Source organism: Phymastichus coffea, unplaced genomic scaffold (assembly GCF_024137745.1).
Source record: "Phymastichus coffea isolate CEN01 unplaced genomic scaffold, Cenicafe_Pcof_1.1 PCOF00107, whole genome shotgun sequence".
Lineage (NCBI taxonomy): Eukaryota > Metazoa > Arthropoda > Insecta > Hymenoptera > Eulophidae > Phymastichus > Phymastichus coffea.
Window position 1 is genome coordinate 403053 of NW_026706918.1, and position 19755 is coordinate 422807.

The 19755-nt window shown below is 38.4% G+C and overlaps 1 protein-coding gene across 1 annotated transcript in view; it reads right to left on the bottom strand.

Moving 5' to 3' along the window:
* Positions 1 to 8742: 8742 nt before the first annotated feature.
* The window catches only part of LOC131670286 (kinesin-like protein KIF3A), a 376061-nt gene continuing 365048 nt past the window's right edge, over positions 8743 to 19755 (bottom strand). The window contains exon 6 of the mRNA XM_058945762.1: positions 8743 to 9056. Coding sequence (XP_058801745.1) covers positions 8913 to 9056 — 144 coding nt within the window. The 3' untranslated portion in view covers positions 8743 to 8912. The remainder of the gene's footprint in view (positions 9057 to 19755) is intronic.

Sequence of the window (19755 nt, forward strand, 5' to 3'; positions counted from 1 at the left end):
CGCTTCCTCAACGGGCTCTCGCTCCCCCATCTCGATCCCACTATCCTCCTCAAGGTTATCGAAGACTGCGAGAGTCCGCTTGAGGTTCGCCTCCACTGCCTCATCGCTGCATAACAGCATGAGCGGGTGGGCGACAAGATCCTCGGCATCAGCTGCCTCTAGCTCTTGTCGCCTGGTCTCGAGCCACCTCTTTCGGCTTCTTCGTATGCGTTGTGCCGCATCTCTATCCAACGCTGCTCCTTGGAAATCCAGGTCGATATACTCGCCTAATAGCCAATACGCCAGCCGAACCGCTTGCATCAGCTTGGGACCATCTGTACGCAACTCCAGCTGCGTCAGGTACCTGTCAAACTGTGTCGAAGGCAGTTCCGATGCCCATCGGGTTATCGCGTCGGCGGTATCTCCCATACCGCCTACACTCGGGGGTAGGTGACGGTTGAGGTTATTTTATCTATTCGACCACTACCGCCTCCTATCGCCCAAGGCGTGAGCGGGATGTTGCAGTTTCTACCGGCAACTACACTAATACGCCTTCAATCACAAGACAACAACCCATGAGGCTCGTGGGTATGCGCAGGTGCCGCGTACCCTAAGAAAGTAAGAACTTCCCCTCGCAACTACCTACCTATAGGTGGGGACTAACTGTTTGCTAGTTCCACCGGGTTAGTAAAACTAACCCCGCACATATCCAAATTGCGTGCTCTGCACTTATCGTCGCTCTGTGACTAACCCCCACCGAAAATACTCTAAGGTGTGGATAACCACTCGAAAAAAAACAATTTGTCACCTCTTTTTATTTCGTTGGAGCGACTGAGGATGTCTCTTCGACCCCTGGTGTTAGTGTGCTCTCGGCTTACAAAAGCAATCGCTACTAGGTCGAAGAGGCGTCTTTTCCTCTCTGCAGAGCACGTGCCGAACGAGCCACGTGTACTTTACCCGCTCACACCTTAATACGCACGCGCGCAAACGTCTCTCTCTCCCGTGCGTCTCTCACTCTCTACGCGCAAACCTAATCCCTTTGTGTGAGTCCTAAAACTCGTTGGGCGCCATGTAACAGGCTGCCGCCTAGCCGCAAACCTCGGGTAATAATAATCCTAAATACAGCCAGACGGTGCTCTGTTAACTGTGTGCTCCTAGCACACTTGCTCACCTTGTCCCGGTGTGCGCCTGCTCCGAGTTCTCTTACCGATCTAACCTGGGTTCGCGATCTCTCCGCCAGGGGCGCTGATATGCCTGCTTTACAGCGCTCCGTCGGCCACTGCTGACAACTCGGTTGGCGGGTAGCTTCTCCCGTTGCTTACGTGATCCGTGCTGTACTACCGGCGCGTTCGAATCAAACGTAAACAACAACACCGATGCCGAAAAAAGGGAAGACAAAATAAAGAGAGAATCTCGTATTGATCTCTAACCGATTTATTAACTCAAAATATATATAAGGGAGGGAATTGCCGAGAGACTTTCGCACGCTATTCCGATATGACAATTCAACCGGGGAGAGAGAGAGTAAATCTCGCGGACGTCGCGGACTATTCGCACACTCGCTGTCTATAAACTCACCGCGCGCGCTATGCGGGATCGCACGCTAAATACAACTCAACAAAAGTGCTGTGCACCTACCGCTAAGTCGACGGGGATACGGTGGCCAACCGTATCCGATTAAACCCGTTGTTGATGACCTGCCTCTGCGGCTGCTGCTCCGCTGTTATTGTTGCGTGACTGCAGGAGTTGCAGAGGTTGAGCTCGCCGCTACCGAGGTCGCACACGTTCCGCAATGCGCGCACTCGTCACACCGCACCGATTGTTGTTGTCGGTCGTTTATGCACACGTTACGCAGTGTGTATTCCCACCTCACAACTCACTAACAATATGCACAGCTCCCTGGATCTCACTCCGAAACAAAAGGACTCGTTGTTGCCTCTGACTCGTCGATTACGATGTAGCCGGACTGACGAACACTTTAATAAATTTATTATATACAAATATCTTTAAGAAATTTAAAATCACATGTGTTCCTATTTTAAGCAAAAAACTCAATTATATAATTAAACTAGGCAAAGACAAATTGTCAAAGTGGGATGAAACTGGAGTCGTCTACAAATTCAATTGCAAATCATGCCTAGCGAATTATGTGGATGAAACAAAACGTAGTTTAAAAAATAGAATTAAAGAACACAAAGATTCAATAGGAAAAAATAAGTTACCACTATCTTCTCACATAGAGAATTTTCCTAATCATGTGTTACGTCTTACGACGCATCCTTTTTGTAACAAATGCATATTCGTAAAATTCAAAGCTGCTAACCTACTCGCACGTCAGCTGACGAAACGCGAGGTGAATGACACTCCGAAATAAAGTGTTACGGCTTACGACGCATCCTTTTTTGTAACACATGCACATTCGTGAAATTCAAAGCAGTTAAAATACTCGCACGTCAGCAAAAAGCTGACGAAACACGAGGTAAATGACACGCCTAAATAAAGTCACCAAACGCAAAATTTATATTCAGCAAAAACAAAATGTCACACCATATCGCAATACTGACCTGAAAAGAGCTATAAATGATATAAAAAGGAATGAACAAATTACTCAGGCAGTTGATCAGTAGTCCGTCAGTCAGTCAATAAGTACCTGTAAGACTCAACTCCGTACACACCGGTCCGACAATTGATGGTTACTTTACTTAATAAACTCGCGACTGTTATAAAGTAATATCGTGCAAGTAATTATTCAACAACCTACCCAAAACAATTCAACAAGCAGTTAGAGCCTGCTACATTTAAACAATTCAACAAGCAGTTAGAGCCTGCTACATTTATACAATTTAACAAGCAGTTAGAGCCTGCTGCATTTCTGTCAACAATTAAAAACTACGATTATCAAGGTAGTACAATTATCATACATACATATCTACATTTCCACATACATTTACTATAAGTGAGACATATCCAACCACTACTTAACATATTGGAACGTCTCATTCATTAGCTATTCGTAATTGATGCACGAGACGTAACACATGAATTTGATTGGGAAAACACAGTTATTTTGGATAGAGAATCAAATTACAAAAAAAGAATTACATCTGAGTTGATTAATATTAATATTAGTTATAACACGATTAACAGAAAAGAAGACGTAAAGCTTCTCAATAAACAATACTATCAGATTGTAAATATTGTAAAAGGGATGCGCTCTTGTCATTGAATTTTTGTTTGTGTGGTTCGAATTGTTCGGGCATCTCCGTTTCGTGCTTGACTCTGATTCGATGTTTAATTGCTTACTATATTGACAGTCTAGTATAGACAGTTGTACCATGATGAGTAACACTTTGAAATTCACAGTTCATTTCATATCTCTGAATTTTCAGGTTGTTCTGAATAGTAAATATTTTATAAGTTGACATTAGTATGACTTAAGTTTTCTATAATTGTGAGTATGAATGATTTTGTTATTATTGTTTGATGTGTACTGTAGTGTTATGATCATGTCGATTGTTTAAAAAAGTTTTTAATTGTTTATAATTTTTAATAAAGTTTTCCTGAAGAGGCCATGAATTTATGGCGAAACGTTGAAATTTCAAGATTGTTGTTTTAATTACATGAGGGATTTTCCTTAACCATTGTTGTATATGAGATTCGTTACTATATTAGTTACTATAAGAACTACTGATAGGTGGCGTCAGCCCCTATCTATGTAAAACATGAAATCTATTGTGATATATATATAAAACTGTATGCCAAAGTTGCGATGAGCTAAACTAGCTACAATTTGGACAAATGGTTTGATCAATACAGTTAACATCACACCTAATTTTTTGTGGACTTAACGCATCACTTGTGCTACGAACTGCCTAATCTGTTCCCGCTACGGATCTAGATATTCGACTCATGAGACATTCTACCCTCATGATACTAGGAAGCTAGCCTTTCAAGTCGTAGGAGGATTAAATTAAAACGTTTTAATCAGTCATACATCACTTAGTTTTAAACAATTTAGACTGCGTAATTAATTGAATTTTTGTAACTTTGAGTATATTAATTAATTGATTTTTATTAACTTTGAGCAAAGTAATTAATCAATTTTTCATAATATCGAATAGACTAGAAATAGTCTAACTTGCTATAAATTTAACGAATACATTTTTTCAGCTAAGTTAAAATTAATAAAATTTTACATTATATCGTGCATTACATGGTAAGATAGCTCCGCCGTAGTTTACTGTCAATTATGTAGTAATTTACATATTCTTTTTCATAAACTGACCTAATATGTACTTTTAATGTTTACGAAACGTTGAGTATGGCATAAAAAAATTTTCTCAACTCTTCCAAATGTTTATGTACGTCAACTGAAACACGTCTGGTAGAAAAACAGGCAGCAATAACTTTGCTCATTGCTTTAAAACCGCTAATATAAAGCTAAAATTCTAACTGATTACACGTTATTTCTTAATCATTCAGTTCATCAGCTTTTTTCAGAAGTTTTCGAAAAGCATTGCCGTCGAAAGTATCGCCCTGGTAATTTTTGGCCACATATTCAATTTTCTGTGCCATTTTATAACTTTGTCTTTGCCTAGCATTAGGATACGTGCGGATAGGCGTCTTTATCGGTATTGCACTCTGCACATCAATCACGTGCTCGATCAAGTCAGTCTGCACCGGTGACTCCTTCAGCACCACTCACAGCACAAGCTCCTTGATCTGGAGTTGCTGGGGTTCTTGCAGTTTCCTCACGTCCGCAGTCAGACTGAATTCTCTTAGCCGGTCAGAAAAATACACCCGATTTTCCACTCTACGCGCAAAGTGGTACCACATTTTCCAACTATCGACACTCTATGCATCTTCCATGGCATCTATCCGGAAACCGCTCACGGCCGGTCGTGCCCGAAGCCGCTATCAGCTGATCTAGTTTTTGCGACAGACTAAAGGGGCTCGTTCGCTCCCACACCTCGTGTTGCCTCTTCTGTTGCTGCAACGTCAATTCCACACGCGATATTGATCATCAGGAGGCAGGCGATACGATAGGAACTGAAGTCGGCGGGGTCACACTCCTCACATCCGCCCGAGCCCCAGCGTCGAACCTAAAATTCTGCAGAACCAGTACTAGCTGATCAAGCATCGCGGAATCCATTTGCGAGATGGCCGATGGCAAAATTGGATGCGATAACCCCACCGCTTCCCCAATATCTCTACCCACTACATCCACTGCATCACACCGTGGCGCGCCCGAGATCACCACGGAGGCCTCGTTTCCCCTTTCCACCTCCGACTCGAACGACTCACTCTCAGCACTCCTCCTAATAAGGATATGGTGAGCCATGTCCGCCCTGCCCGTAGATCCAGATGTCGGCGGGAAGTGCTGCACCCTCTTTCGTCCAGAGAGATGAAGAAAAGACGTCTCCGCGCCTCCCGAGGATTTGAGACCGGGCGGGCCAATGCGAGTCAACGCCTACTCCAAGATCGTAGAGAGGCTCTAGCCAACTTCGGTGTCTCTACTCTCCCCGTGAGCTGGTTTCGGTAACCTGCCTGATAGAAAATCCTTGGGGTACAGGGAACCGCCAGTCTCCAGCCGCGACGCCATCACAAAAGTGCGAAAAAAAAGATCCTGAAGCACGGCTAACTTTCCCTCCGGGCCCAGACCCTTCTGGAGCATAAACTCTGCCAACTGCTGCGACGGCATCTTCAAAATATGCGTCCTGCTGGAGCTCTGGCTGCTTCTTCAGGTGACGTATATATAAATCCGGTTTTCCTGACGTGTATGGTATTTTGACTACTCCCGAAAGGGGCACGATGAATTAGCCAACCCGTAAACCTATAAAAAAACTTGAGTTGTTCTGGTGTCGGTGCAACCCGCTGGCATGTTTGCCTATGCGGACACTTTTTGCGCGCGCGCTGGACACCCCCCTCCCCGAACGAACTACGCACACTCACACGGTAAATCTGCTGCACTCCAATCTCTTACACACTGGTTCAATGTTCGCCTTCTGCTGCACCAACTCCACACCTGTGGAAAGATACGCGTCGTCTAAGACTAGCAACCAACAATCCAAACGAGAAGAAAACAATGAAAATCCTAAAAAACTCTACACTTGGGGGATATGGGCCTCCCAGATTCTAGTGGCACTCGCCTGACCTTGAGTAGCAGCGGCCTATGCCTAATATTCCCTACAGCGCTTTGCCGAAGAGAAACTGCATTTAACTCCACTGTTAAATTTAAATTTAAGCTGCTACGCACACCCTCGAGTACTTAGACAGCTGCTACGCACGCCAATTAGCCGTTAAGCACTTACAGCGCAGTCGCACACTACACACCCGAATCGCTACTGCGCACGCCGATTGCCTCCGTACAACCGATCTGCTACTGCGCATACCAATCCACTGCTACGCACGCAACCTCCAGTCGCACCAAACGAACCTTTCTTGTCCGCGATACTAACACACGCAAGCGGCGTGCGCTCAGGTTAGCCTTAGCACTCAAGCGAACCACTGGAGCTCACTTGTTGCTGAGAGCTCTCTTCACTCTAATGTCCATAAGACTAACGCGCTCGCGCTCACGAATCACGAACTTGTCTCTGTTATTGCCCGCCAATCTGATCGCGCATTCGCCTCAGTTTCAATCCTCATCGATTCTCATTAACACATCACGCGCGCGTCGCGGAAATCTCTAAAAGGGATGCTCTATAACGGAGAACCAGCCAATACCGCTTGGTTACTTCGTGGTATTATTTATTTAAGGTGGGGATCTGGGAAGCACAAACGTTCCCATGACCAAATGATCTGCTGAGCCGAACGGATTAAAACGTGCGGAAATAATTTTTCCGGGAGGAGGAATGACACAGGGAATAAATCAATAAACCTTGGCGTTCTCAAGATCCAGTTTTAATAACAACGAAGAATAACAAAACAAATAAACAACTTAAGAAGCAACAATGAATTTAAAAATAAACGCAACACTATAACGCTCGCCTATCGCATGACCGACAAATTTTCTCCGTGCTCGCGAGGAAGTAAAAATTGACGTCAAGTCTGCCATCCGATCCTCCTTCACACTACAATACCGCGCTTTACAAGCAATACTAAATGGCGCCCGTTACTAAGGAAAATCGTCGCAATCGCTAAACGGCGAGGTAGCTGGCAGATCTGCCACACTAATCGCCCGACGGAGACACTCGGAACATGCGAAAGAGAAAGAGAGAGAGAGAGACAAAAACACGGCACCGTCTTCGTGCAACTGCCCCGGCTGTCCTAACTGCTCCTCCCATTGCCAAAAGATCTGCTGTGTGTGTGTATGCGTGTGTGTACTTCTATTGTTGTCCATGCTCGTGTTGATGTTCTTGTTGTTACTGTTGTTGTAGTTGTTGTTATTATTGCTGTTATTGTTGTGCTGCACAGTTCGTCTCCTGTTTCTCACCAACCAACTCTCTCTTCAACAATCGTCGCTCTACTCTCCTTAGCGGCAACCGCTCACGTGTGCACGCCCGCAATACCTCGCCGGTAAACTCACGCGCACCAGTGCGAAATCCAAGCAATACGAGTATATGGCTGAGTGCGACCCAGCCAATTTCTCACGTCGAAACGAAACAAACTTTCATGCACCGGGCGCGTATCCTTTCAATTAAACGTCGACGAGGGCGCGGGAAACTCGACAGAAAATCAGGAACTAATACCGAAAGTACTTGCGCGTGACGGCCTGTACTATATTTCAGTACCAACTACTGAAAAATTGGGGCGAGGATGCGCACGCAACTTTCCTTTCTTTTCTCTCTCTATTTCTTTCTCTTCGTTCTTCTCTCACTACCGCCTGTGCTCTCCTTCATCGCCACTCCAGCGCCGCACCTCGGAAAACAAAAAAAAGCTTTTATGAGTATATGCTCATAACGTACACACTCGCAGGCTGGCGCGGCGGGTGGAACCCAACGAAAGCCTGACGGCAGAAACGACGACCATGCCGCGATTCTCTTTCACAAATTTAAGGTTAAATTCTCTACTTTAAGATGAAGTAACTTGATTTTCTATTTGATGCGACCTAGTAACACTAGTAATACTCATTACTAAATTTAAATCGTCAGGGTCATAATCAAGGTCACAAAAAAATTTCTCCTAGAATCTAGTCACTTTTGTCAGAAACATTTTTTGTTGCTCTAATCGTTATCGGACCAGTCGGACGAAAAATTTGCAAAACAAATGAAACCGAACTTTACTTTACTTTAAGACACGACTTGGTGGTCTGCTAAACCCCACACGTGATACATCATCTAAACGTAAAATTTCCCGCTCGATTTGAATCTGGAGTCAACAATGAAGGTTCCTATTTAAAAAACAAAGGTTGACCTTGGAGATTACCGTCAAGATCAAAGTCAAGATCATCATCACATGTCGTGAAGTCTAGCAACTTTTCTGAAATATTTTGAAACCCCTACATGGATGAAGATATCTAGATGCTTCGATTAAAATGGTCCACCCAGTATATAATGAGAATCGAAGAAAATACTCTGAGGCGAAGAAAAATCAATATTAAATGAAAATACATTCCTTAATTTATTGTATAATTTATTATATAAATACATTCCTTTATTGTAAAATACAATTGCGAATGTTTCTCAAAATGCATGGGGTCAAGTGGGAGAGGGTAGGAAGGAGAAAAATGGCTAAAAATGAAAATTTGTAAAAAAACGTGAAAAGTACATTGAATTCACATGGAATAATGTAATATAAAAAGGGAAGGGGAGGAGAGGGGCAACTGCAAAAAGCGCTCTTACAAGTGTGTATATATTTGTGTGTGTTTATATACGTATAGTTAGATATATATAATATTATTTTATAAAAAATATATATTATGTAATCTATTATAGGACAAAGAATGGTTATTTTATTGTACATTACTGTATGAGTTTATTCATCACGGTTTTATTTTAATATCCGCTACTTATTTCAGCATTATTTCGATATAATGGATCAACTTGCGACTTTCGCATGTTATTACCAGTATAAGCTACACACTTCAATTGCCATTCTCCTACATCTTCATTCCAATGAACAAATCGTTCAACCAGCGTCTGTAACACATTATTTGAATTGATTTTACTGCTTATGATATTTCTAATATAGAAAATATAATTAGAAATGACTCTCGTTTACATGCAAGAAAATTTCATCGACAGTAGTCTTTTAGTGTTATTGTAATTACTACTTTTAGACAATTCTTATTACCATTCACAATATTACTATTTTTAGATCATTTATCCCATCAAATAAGTTTTAAACAAAGAGAATCGACGTAATTGTATGCATTTTACATAAGTTTTTTGAAACTAAATTATAGTATCTCAACCACAGCTAACATACATAATGTTTCGAAGAACAAACTACCTACCTAACTCATAAGGGAATTCATGCACATACCCGTACAGTCACCCAATAAGCCCACTCCTATCGATGAAAAGTCGAAAGTGAGAAGAGGCAAGGGGGAGAAAATGCTGAACCGTGACCAACTACGGTCCAGCACTTTCTACTATAAGCCAAGTTTCCAAATTTTCACATAGGTACTTATTTAATGGTAAGGCGTTGAGAAAAACAAATGAATGTGTTATGTGTTTGCTTTTTGCGAAAGGTTTCGAAAACTAAGAAGAAAAAAAAGTGAATATGTTGTCAAAAATTACGCATTTTATGTTATCGACTTGGTTAATTGTTTTCCCTTGAATTTTAATGTTCAACTTCTTAGGTGTACTATTGTAATTAATATCAAATTTTATGTAGATGATTTTATCAGTATTGAGTGATAATTTGTTTCGTCCTAGTCATTTACTAACAATTTTCGAGTATCTTGTAACATGGTGCTTTACCGACAAATTATCTTGGGTTCGGATCTTGGGTATGTAAATAAAATAACAGACTAAGATCAAAACGAGGGCCACTATGAAATTGCCTTAGTATAAATTAATTTCTATATGTACAATAAGTGAGCCTGTTTATAAAATAATGAAAAAGGTTTAATTTTATGCCTGTAAAAATGTAAAAGAAAATTTCGTATACTGTGCAAATGTATGTGTGAGTGTGTATACTCGATATTTCAAACTATCACCAAGATGTAAAGAAAGGCAAGAAATGAGTAACAATGATATAATTCGGAGAGAAATAGTAAGGCATGAAATCGGTAATTCATAAGAGACATCTAAATGTTATTTCATACTCCACATTTCTTAGATCGAATACAAATTATTATATCTATCAGCGTCCCGCGTATTCAGACAAAATGGCTAAATAAATGATTCTCTGAACATAGCTGGTTAAATATTAAGTCATGCAGTACTCAGTCATAAATGTTTTCCTTTTTTAAAGTTATTCCCATTTCACGATTCGTTTAAGCTATAACCTTCAATAAGGCATTAGCAATCAATCAGGGTAATATATAATTAATAATAAATTCAAGCAGGGTGAGAATAAACGAGCTATAATACTCTTATACCGTCGAATGTTATAACAATTACGACAGAAATAAATTGCGAAGCAGTTCAATAATAGTAGAGAATACACCTTCTTACTAGCTTAATGCCATCGGCAAACTCTGGCTTTTTCTTCTCTCTTATGTAACGGTTCGGTCTAATTTGTTTTTATTTTGACTATCACTGCGCAACGGCAACTCACCATACGAGTACACCCGAAAATGCGGAAAAGTACTATAAAAAATAAGTTGCTACCTCATATATACGCTTAGATGTGTTAAAACAATTGATCAAAATCATTACCATACAAGGAGCGTGACGCCACACCCATGCGAAATCCGTTGGTTACTATTCAAAATTTGTAATTTTAAACTTTTTCAATGAACAAAAGCACTTTTTTAGTTAAATTTGATGCGCTAATCTCAAATTTAAACTTATTATGAGTATTAATTATATAAGCCTTAAGTATTAATTAGATAAAATGAAATTTAATTTACGAGTGTAAATCATAAACAATTTTGCAATAAACAAATATAGTATGATTTTGAATATTGCTCAGCAAAATAGCGTATTAAGAAAGAGACGCAAGAATTTGACATCATGATAACTGATTTTTTAACAAAGTTATCAATAAATAAATAATTAATAATTTATTTAAACACTTAAAATTACTTTGCAAGATAGCTATCCAACTGTACTTACTGGTAAAATTAGTAAAAATAATTGTTATTCAATTATTCAAAAGAATTAATTTGCAAATTCGTTATTTAATTATTATTCGAATTCTATTTGTTATATTCGTAACCTTGATATTGAATAATGTTTGGTGTATCGTAAATAAATTTTTGGTGTACAAATTTCCTATCGTTTTATTGTAAATATTGTCCTATTCATTTAATTAATTTTATTTTTTATAACTTCGTAACGCGATTTTTCCCCAAGAACCGATTTATATTATACATTCAGCGTTTCCAACTCAAATTTTTAAATCACAAGCTATTCACTTCGTGTGTTCGCTTTTACGGTAAAGCATGTTTAATTAAGTGAAAAATTTCGAGATATGATATCTCATTTGATCAGAGTTTCACCAAGTGGTAGAGGATTTTCTTTGAAGTTACCTTATAAAATTGCACAACTTAATTATAAAATTAAGCGGCGCTACCTCACTGTTTACGCGACTGTATACAAATAAGAGTCGAATCAAAATAAACAGCGTGACGTCACAAAATAATAGACATAGATATAATGATTCATGAGATTAAGAAAAATATGTTAATTATAGATAATTTGAATATAACAAAGTATCGATTATATAGATTTTAACATGTAGATTCATAATATTTCATTCAATTATAAATTAATAATGAATATCAATATACAAAGTTGATTTATTTATTAACATATGAAATATTAGAAAAATATAAATAATTTATATGCAAAATGAATAAGCATAGAACATGAGTAAGAATTGGTTTCATTAATAACAGCTGAATAACAACTGTTATTAATAAATAAACAATTAATAATTTATTTAAACAATAAGCCATATATAGAACGAAAATATTAAGTTAATACTTGATAATGATAACTTTATAATTTAGAAATCTTAGATAATTAATCTAATAATTGCATATTAAGATTAGAAAAAACCGTTACAAATATGAAAAATTAGTCATAATTCAAATGTTATTAATTAATTTAAATAATTAATTTTGGAAAATACTTCCAAAATTAATCAACTATAAAGTTATATGAAATTTTAATAATTTTCTATTGTAAATAATGTAATATCACGTTAATTAACTTTATTAGTTAATAACTTTTGACGACACTATTGGCGATAATTGTATACTGTATAAAATCAACAAATAACAAATTCTGTAAAATTTACATGTGTTAAAAACTTAATATTAATGGTTATTTACTTGTAAATTAAGAAAACTTATTTCTCAAAATTCGCGAATGTCTCTCGAATTTTCGATGAAATCTTTCCTGCAATAATAAGCGGGAAAATCTGTGTATAAATAGGCCCACCTTTGCATAGGCTAGCATTCACTTCTAGCCTTGCAAGGTGAGCGCATGAGTCTGAATAAACTTGGATTAATACCTAAGTTCTTTCTCTCATTGTGATTAACTAAGCAAGACTATCCTTTCCTTATAATTTGAGCTCGACTTATAAAACATCTCGCGCTATAAGAAACTTGGGCCGAATTATATCCTATCAAAGAAAGACTTTAGCTCTGCTTATGGGACAATTCGCACCATAAGAAACTAGGGCATTGTCTGACTTTCCTCGATATATTGCACTTACTTATGTATATTTGATTTACTTATTTATTATATTTGATTCATTTATCTATTTTCTTGACAATTAGAGTAAAATCATTGGAAACAAATTCTTACTCATTAGCTAGATTACGAGAGTTCGAATTATTTTATTTATAAGTGATACGAACATCACATGCATCGAAGGTCAAAGCTCGTAATCTTATTTCTTTCTCTCTCTCTCTCTCTCTCTCTCTCTCTCTCTCTCTCTCTCTCTCTCTCTTCAGTGGTATGGCACAGCGTGTAATTGTAAGGGTAGGTAGGTAGCAAGGCGTACACGCGCCGGCTACCTGCCTTAATTACGGTCGGCGTCATAAATTGTTCAGGTAGAGTACCGACCAGGCGATCCCTCACCGGGCGGCTTTCTCTTTTAGTTTTAGTTTAATCCAGGCGACGCGTGCTGTATATCTGTTAGATTTGTAAGCGCGATAAGTTAGTTAATTTATTCATTGTATTGGTATTGTATTAGGTGTTAAGAACACCGTTGTGTTTGATAGTGTTAAGACGTGTTTGCAACGCCGTTGTGTTCATTAGTTTAAGAGTTTATAAAAGCTGGTTATAATAAATAGAATTATGCGGTTTATTCTTTTGCGGTTTGTTCATGTACGGTTTTTGAAGTGTATATAATTTCTTAATTACTTTCATTTCCTTACCTCCCCCCCCACCTCGATTGCTATGAGTGAGTGCGCTTCACTTGCCAACTTTAAAAATTGATAACGAACGAGCTTTCGTTACAATAAAATAAGTTCAAGTAATCAGTTTTTATACATTGACATGGAAAAACATTTGTTAACTATTAAGAAGAATATTTTAGTACTGTATTTTAAATTACATACTATGGAAGAAAACCTTTTATGTTTAAAAAAAATGAAAAACAAGCCTAAAGCAGTTGTAAATGAGCTTCATAAGTCAATTCGTCGTAATTATCCACAAAGATCATTTGACATCAATAATATTAACGAGACATGGCAAATCGATCTTATTGAAATGATATCATATCAACGAGAAAATAAAAATCACAATTATATCTTGTACGCTATTGACTGCTTTTACAAGTATGCTTGGTATAATGCAAACAGAAAACTGGTAAAGCTATGGAAACTTGTGAAAGGACGTGTGCCAAAGATAATATGTCTTGAAAAAGGTTGTGAATTTATAATAAAGATTATGAATGTTTAATGACCAAATATAAAAGGCATATGTATTCTACATATAGTAAATTGAAAGCATCGATTTGTGAACGATTTTTGAGAAAGGTTATGCACACAATTGGTCAACAGAAATTTTTACAGTTGATACAGTTATGAAAACAGTTCCATTTACTTACTTTTTAAAAGATTATCAAAACAAACTTATCGCTGATGATTTTTACGAAAAAGAATTACTTCATACAAAATATCCGGATATATATTTGATAGAAAAAGTTGTAAGAAAACATGGTGATCATTATTATGTAAAATGGTTCGAATTTGACAAGTGTAATAATAGTTATGTTCATAAAGATGATATATAAATGGTATTAAATAAATGAATAAAATGATAAAATATATTTTGTTTTTTTATTCTTGACTTTCATACATTTTTTTACAAGTACAGGTGTAACAATTTCCACTCATACGATTGATTCTTATTTTAAAACGTTCTCTATTATAAGCCATCTGCATCCATTTTCCATGACGAGTAGTTCAATGTGCATATGTCCATGTAACGTATGTAAATTTTACGTGTTTGAATTTTTTTTTCAAAACGTACAGACTTGAACAGTTTCTTTTTCTGTTTCAATCTAAAATTAATAACAGTGATTAAGACTAATTACGTATTTGTTCCATGATTATGTTTTAAAAATATCTATGTTTTTTTTGATTTACCTAATTTTGTAATCTCTATGTGTTAATGTATCAGTACTGTTGTTAATAGGTATCTTTTATTATCATAAGGCTTCAATGCAATCTTTCGTTTTTCAATAGTTTCAATATTGTGCAATTTAGATAGGATCGTGCATTGTTGTCTTTTATGAATATGTAAATTTTGTAAGCAGTCTACATAATAATCAAAGTCAAAGTTTTTTATGACAACGGAAAACTTCACACCTTTGATTTTTATCATAACATCGATACCATTACATTTTACAGTACATTTTACTCCTCAAACCAATAACCTCTGTTAGTATATTTCCATTACATTTGTCCTTCATTAAACGAACATCCTTCTTGTTTGCTCTAAGCATATTGAATACGTTGTCAGCAGAATAATCAGAAGTTTCAAAATGATTAATGTTAGCATTCATATCAGCACAAATATCTTAACACTTTACAGAGTATATGAAACTATCTGTATCCGTATAGAGAAGCTTACAATTTTGTCCATACATCTTTTTCATGTAATCATAATGAAAGCTGTACATTAATGTTTTGGATACGTTTAAAACTATAAAACTCACATAAATAGGCTTATTCAAATATACTTCAGTTCTACGCAACTAAACAGCTATCAAGTTTTTATTAAAAATAGCTCTACTACCGAAATTAGATTTTGAAACTATAGCTTTCACGCCATATCGTCTATTTTTCGCCATTAAAAGTCTGTTTCAATCAACATGTTTGCGAACGTTTTCCATAGTTTTACCATATACGAGGTGTGATCAAAAAGTAAGGTGAATTTTGAAATTTAGCGGGCTACGTCCGTTCGATCTTCGACTTTTTTATTTGGTTATGACGGTACACTCGTCTAGAACATACGTTCCAAATTTCAGCTTTGTAGTATGTTTGGTTTGTTTGTGAGAGGCATCAAGGTTAGAAATGTTTTGCGTGCTCCACGATTTGCTGCTGTCTAAAAACATGGATCAAAGAGTTTGCATTAAATTTTGTGTAAAAAATGGAATCAAATGTTCCAAAACACTTGAAATGCTGAAAGTGGCATACCGTGAGTCTACTTTAAGCCAAAAAAATGTTTACAAGTGGTATAAACTCTTCCAAGAAGGCCGAGAAGACACCGACGACGAACCTCGTTTTGGACGCCCCAGCACATCAACAACTGATGAGAATGTTGAAGAAGTGAAGAAAATAGTGTTGGGAAATCGTCGAATTACCATTAGAGAAATTGCTGATGATATTGGCATCTCATTTGGTTCGTGCCAATCAATTTTGACGAGTGTTTTAGACATGAGACGTGTGTCAGCGAAGTTTGTTCCGAAATTGCTCAATTTCGACCAAAAGAAACGTCGCATGAGCATCGCCCAAGAGCTACTGAATGACGTCAACGATGATCCAGATTTACTCAACAGGGTTATAACAGGTGACGAAACATGGATATACGGTTATGACGTCGAGACTAAGACTCAATCGTCCCAGTGGAGGCATTCTGGATCACCAAGACCAAAAAAAGCACGCCAAATTCGATTAAATGTAAAGGTTTTGCTTACAGTTTTCTTTGACTGTAGGGGCGTGCTGCATCATGAGTTCTTACCATATGGACGTACGGTCAATAAACAGTATTATCTTGAAGTTATGCGCCGTTTGCGAGAAGCAATACGAAGAAAACGCCCAGAATTGTGGAAAAACAATTCATGGCTTTTGCATCACGATAATGCCTCTGGTCACTCATCTTTGCTTGTGAGAGATTTTTTGGCCAAAAATAACACCACAATTATACCTCAGCCACTATATTCACCGGATTTGGCCCCATGTGACTTTTTCTTGTTCCCAAAACTAAAGAGACCTATGAAAGGACGGAGATTTGCAACGATTGAAGAGATAAAGACTGCATCGCTGGAAGAGCTCAAGGCTATAACGAAAAGTGCTTATGAGAAGTGCTTTGAGGATTGGAAAAACCGTTGGCATAAGTGTATTGTATCTGAGGGGGATTACTTTGAAGGGGACAACATAAATATTGATAAATAAATAAATATTTTTTCTTAAAAATACAAAGTCACCTTACTTTTTGAACACACCTCGTATATGAATATAGCAGTTATAAGTTGTGCTTTTCGTATGCCTAGATTATACTTATAATTTAAGAATTTCAAGAGCTACTTTACAATAGCTTATTTATATTTCATCATTGCCGTCCACCATTTCAGCTAAATAAGATACTGCCTGCTGCATCTAATATGTTTCAGTAAATGATTTGACTAGATCGATTTCCATAATTCCAAGAAAATCAAGTACTTCAGAGGACTTCAGTTTTTGAAACAAACTCTTTCTTCGATTGTCTGAATTCCTTAAATAAACCATCATTTCACATGACCGAATCAACCGTTCCCAATTCAAACCAGTAAATGTGTAAATTCTTTCTTCAGAAAGAGGAAAGTTACCGATTCTATTGCGCAGCTCTCTATCCAAAGTAACACTGAAAGCTTCGAATAATATCGTTATACTCGTATCAGTAGTCGCTACAGAGCATTCATGAGAAACTATTATGAAACTTCCTATCTCATTTACATAAAATCGTTTCTTTATTAAATGTTTTGGACAGCATCGGTTATTCTTTGGAATATATATTTGTTTTATAACAAAAATTTGTTCACGTGCTTCAAAAGGAACTGTAACTAGTCCAGATGTGTTTTTACGTATGAAACAATATTTATGTGTACAAACGACTCTTTTCAAAGAAAATTCAATAGTTTCATCTTCGACCGTCTTTACTTTTTTTGGTTGATAAATTGGATTATTTTTAATAGGCTGTGATGCTGGTTCTGAAAATGAAGTCGACTTTTGACTTTCTGGCACAGAAGCTATTTCTGCCCCTTCAAGTTTTCTTCGCTTTGATTTTGCTAAACGAGAATCGCCACTGTAAGTACTACATAAAATATTACCAACTACAATTGTTGAAGCAAAACAATCCGTGAGATCTTTGGATTTATTATCTATATTGACAATTTGTTTCCATGCGGACAGTTTTTTTCTTTGACGTGTCACAAGATATACATTTTTCACGAAGATATAAAGACATGGTAACTAAAGGCTGAAAAAAAATTCATTATTAATTTCAGATGCTCATTAGAGATCGCTGAAAAATAATGTATTTTTATTACAAAAAAAAATTGTCAGTTCATGATAAAGTATACCCATAACTTTTTTGAATAATTCATCGAAAAAATAACTGAATATTGTAACGGGGCAAATATTTGGGCGAAGGAACGCTGCAGCGTACGTATGTGCTCGCACCTGAAAGGCGCCGTATTCGCGTGCAAAGTCATAAACGCGGGGAAGATGCTGGATCGTAATGTGCTGATTGCTGGATGACTGGCAAAGGATGGCTAACTGGTATTATACTTCAAGTATTTCGGCTTTATTAGGTCGCCAGGTAGACAGCGCGGATCGCCTTTCGGACGATCGCTACAAAAGGCTTAACAATAATGACAAAACCAGGCCGGATGCACGCAACCGATAAATCGTCGTACGCATAAAAGAGAGAGAGAGTATACGCGAAGCTTAGAAAAATCGCGCACACGCTTCCGTTCGCAAAGATTATAAATTAAACGCTACCTTAGTATATCGCTGGCCAGTCGACAAAGCTTTATCGCCTCACTCTTGATGCTACCGCTGATGTCGATGCTAGTACGGGGGGCTCTCGTCGAAAACTTCGCCCTCTGCGCGGCGCTGGATCTCGAGCTCGTCAAGCTCGGGTTTCCACTCAGGTGCTTGAGGAGGGTCTCGGCCTCGCCAGTAGGTCGTTACAAAGAATTGCACTCTGAAAATCTCCCGGGAGATCAATTTTATTTGTTTATCTGTTTATCATACGAATATCGCACTAAACCTGCCTTCCCTTGCCCACTATATTAGACAACACAACGAAATCTTAGAAATGTTTTACTGGTTTTAAGATTAGGTGCAGTGACTAGAGTGGATAGGAAAAGACTGTCGGTACATGTGCACGCCGCCTCTCTCTCTCTCTCTCTCTCTCTCTCTCTCTATATATATATATATATATATATATCGCGTTCTCTCGCTCGCCGCTTCGTTCGTCTCGCAACTGACATTGCTTTGCTCGTGCGATTTAATTCGCGAAGCGAGAAATGCTCGTTATATTTTGTGAAAAAATGTAAGAAACAAATAAATATAATTTTTCTATAAGTTAGGCAGTTGTGAGAGTACAAAAAGCTTTTGATAAGATTACAAAAATCTTATTACGTAATTGGATTTAAATAAGATTCATTAATTTTAGTTAAACTTTTATGATTTATTATTCCATTATTTGTGACGAGAGCAAGCAGTACGCTTGCTCCTCGTCTGCCCTCCTTCTCTCTCTCCCTCTTATCGCTCGGCATGGCGACGTGGTCAGCGTTCGGCGCATATATTTATTGCGCCTAACCACTGGCCTTTATGTTTTTCCAGACGCCGAAGATTGCCGAGCAAGGTTGAGAGCGCCCGAAGAAGCAAGAGCGCAGCGACTATGAGAGAGAGAGAGAGAGAGAGAGAAAGTTAGCGAGCATGCTAGAGTGCGCGTCTATGCACGCACTATGCAGGTTTGGGCCGGCGTGTGACGCGCGACCAATTAGCGCTTTTGTCGCACGCCGCCTAATGAGTGGGCTTGGTGGGAGAGCCCGGCGAGAGCGCGAACGCTGACCATGCGTCAAGTCGCGTGAGGTAGTTCCCGGAAGAAAGTTAAGGAGAGAAGTTGGAAGTAGCAGCGCAATGAGAGAAGAAGAAGTACACGTGCAGCAGTGACCAGACCAGGGCGAGCCGAGGCAACGTGTGGCGGCAACACCTGCAGCAGGGCATTCAGTGTCGCCCTCGCCGCCATGCACGGCATGACTTCCAGGGGGTTCACCACGGGCTACGCCGAGGAAGACGTCCAGCCAGCGGCCAGGTCAACTCCCCGTTGCCGGCTCATCGCCAAGGACAAAGGTCAGGTTATCTCTCTCTCCCGGTATTTCTCTCTCTCATGGTGATGCGCGGCCGCGTAGGAACGATAGGTAGCCAGGCGATCACTTGCCGGCTACGCTCATCGTAATGCGGTAGAGAGGTTTCGACGTATTCTTTCCTTT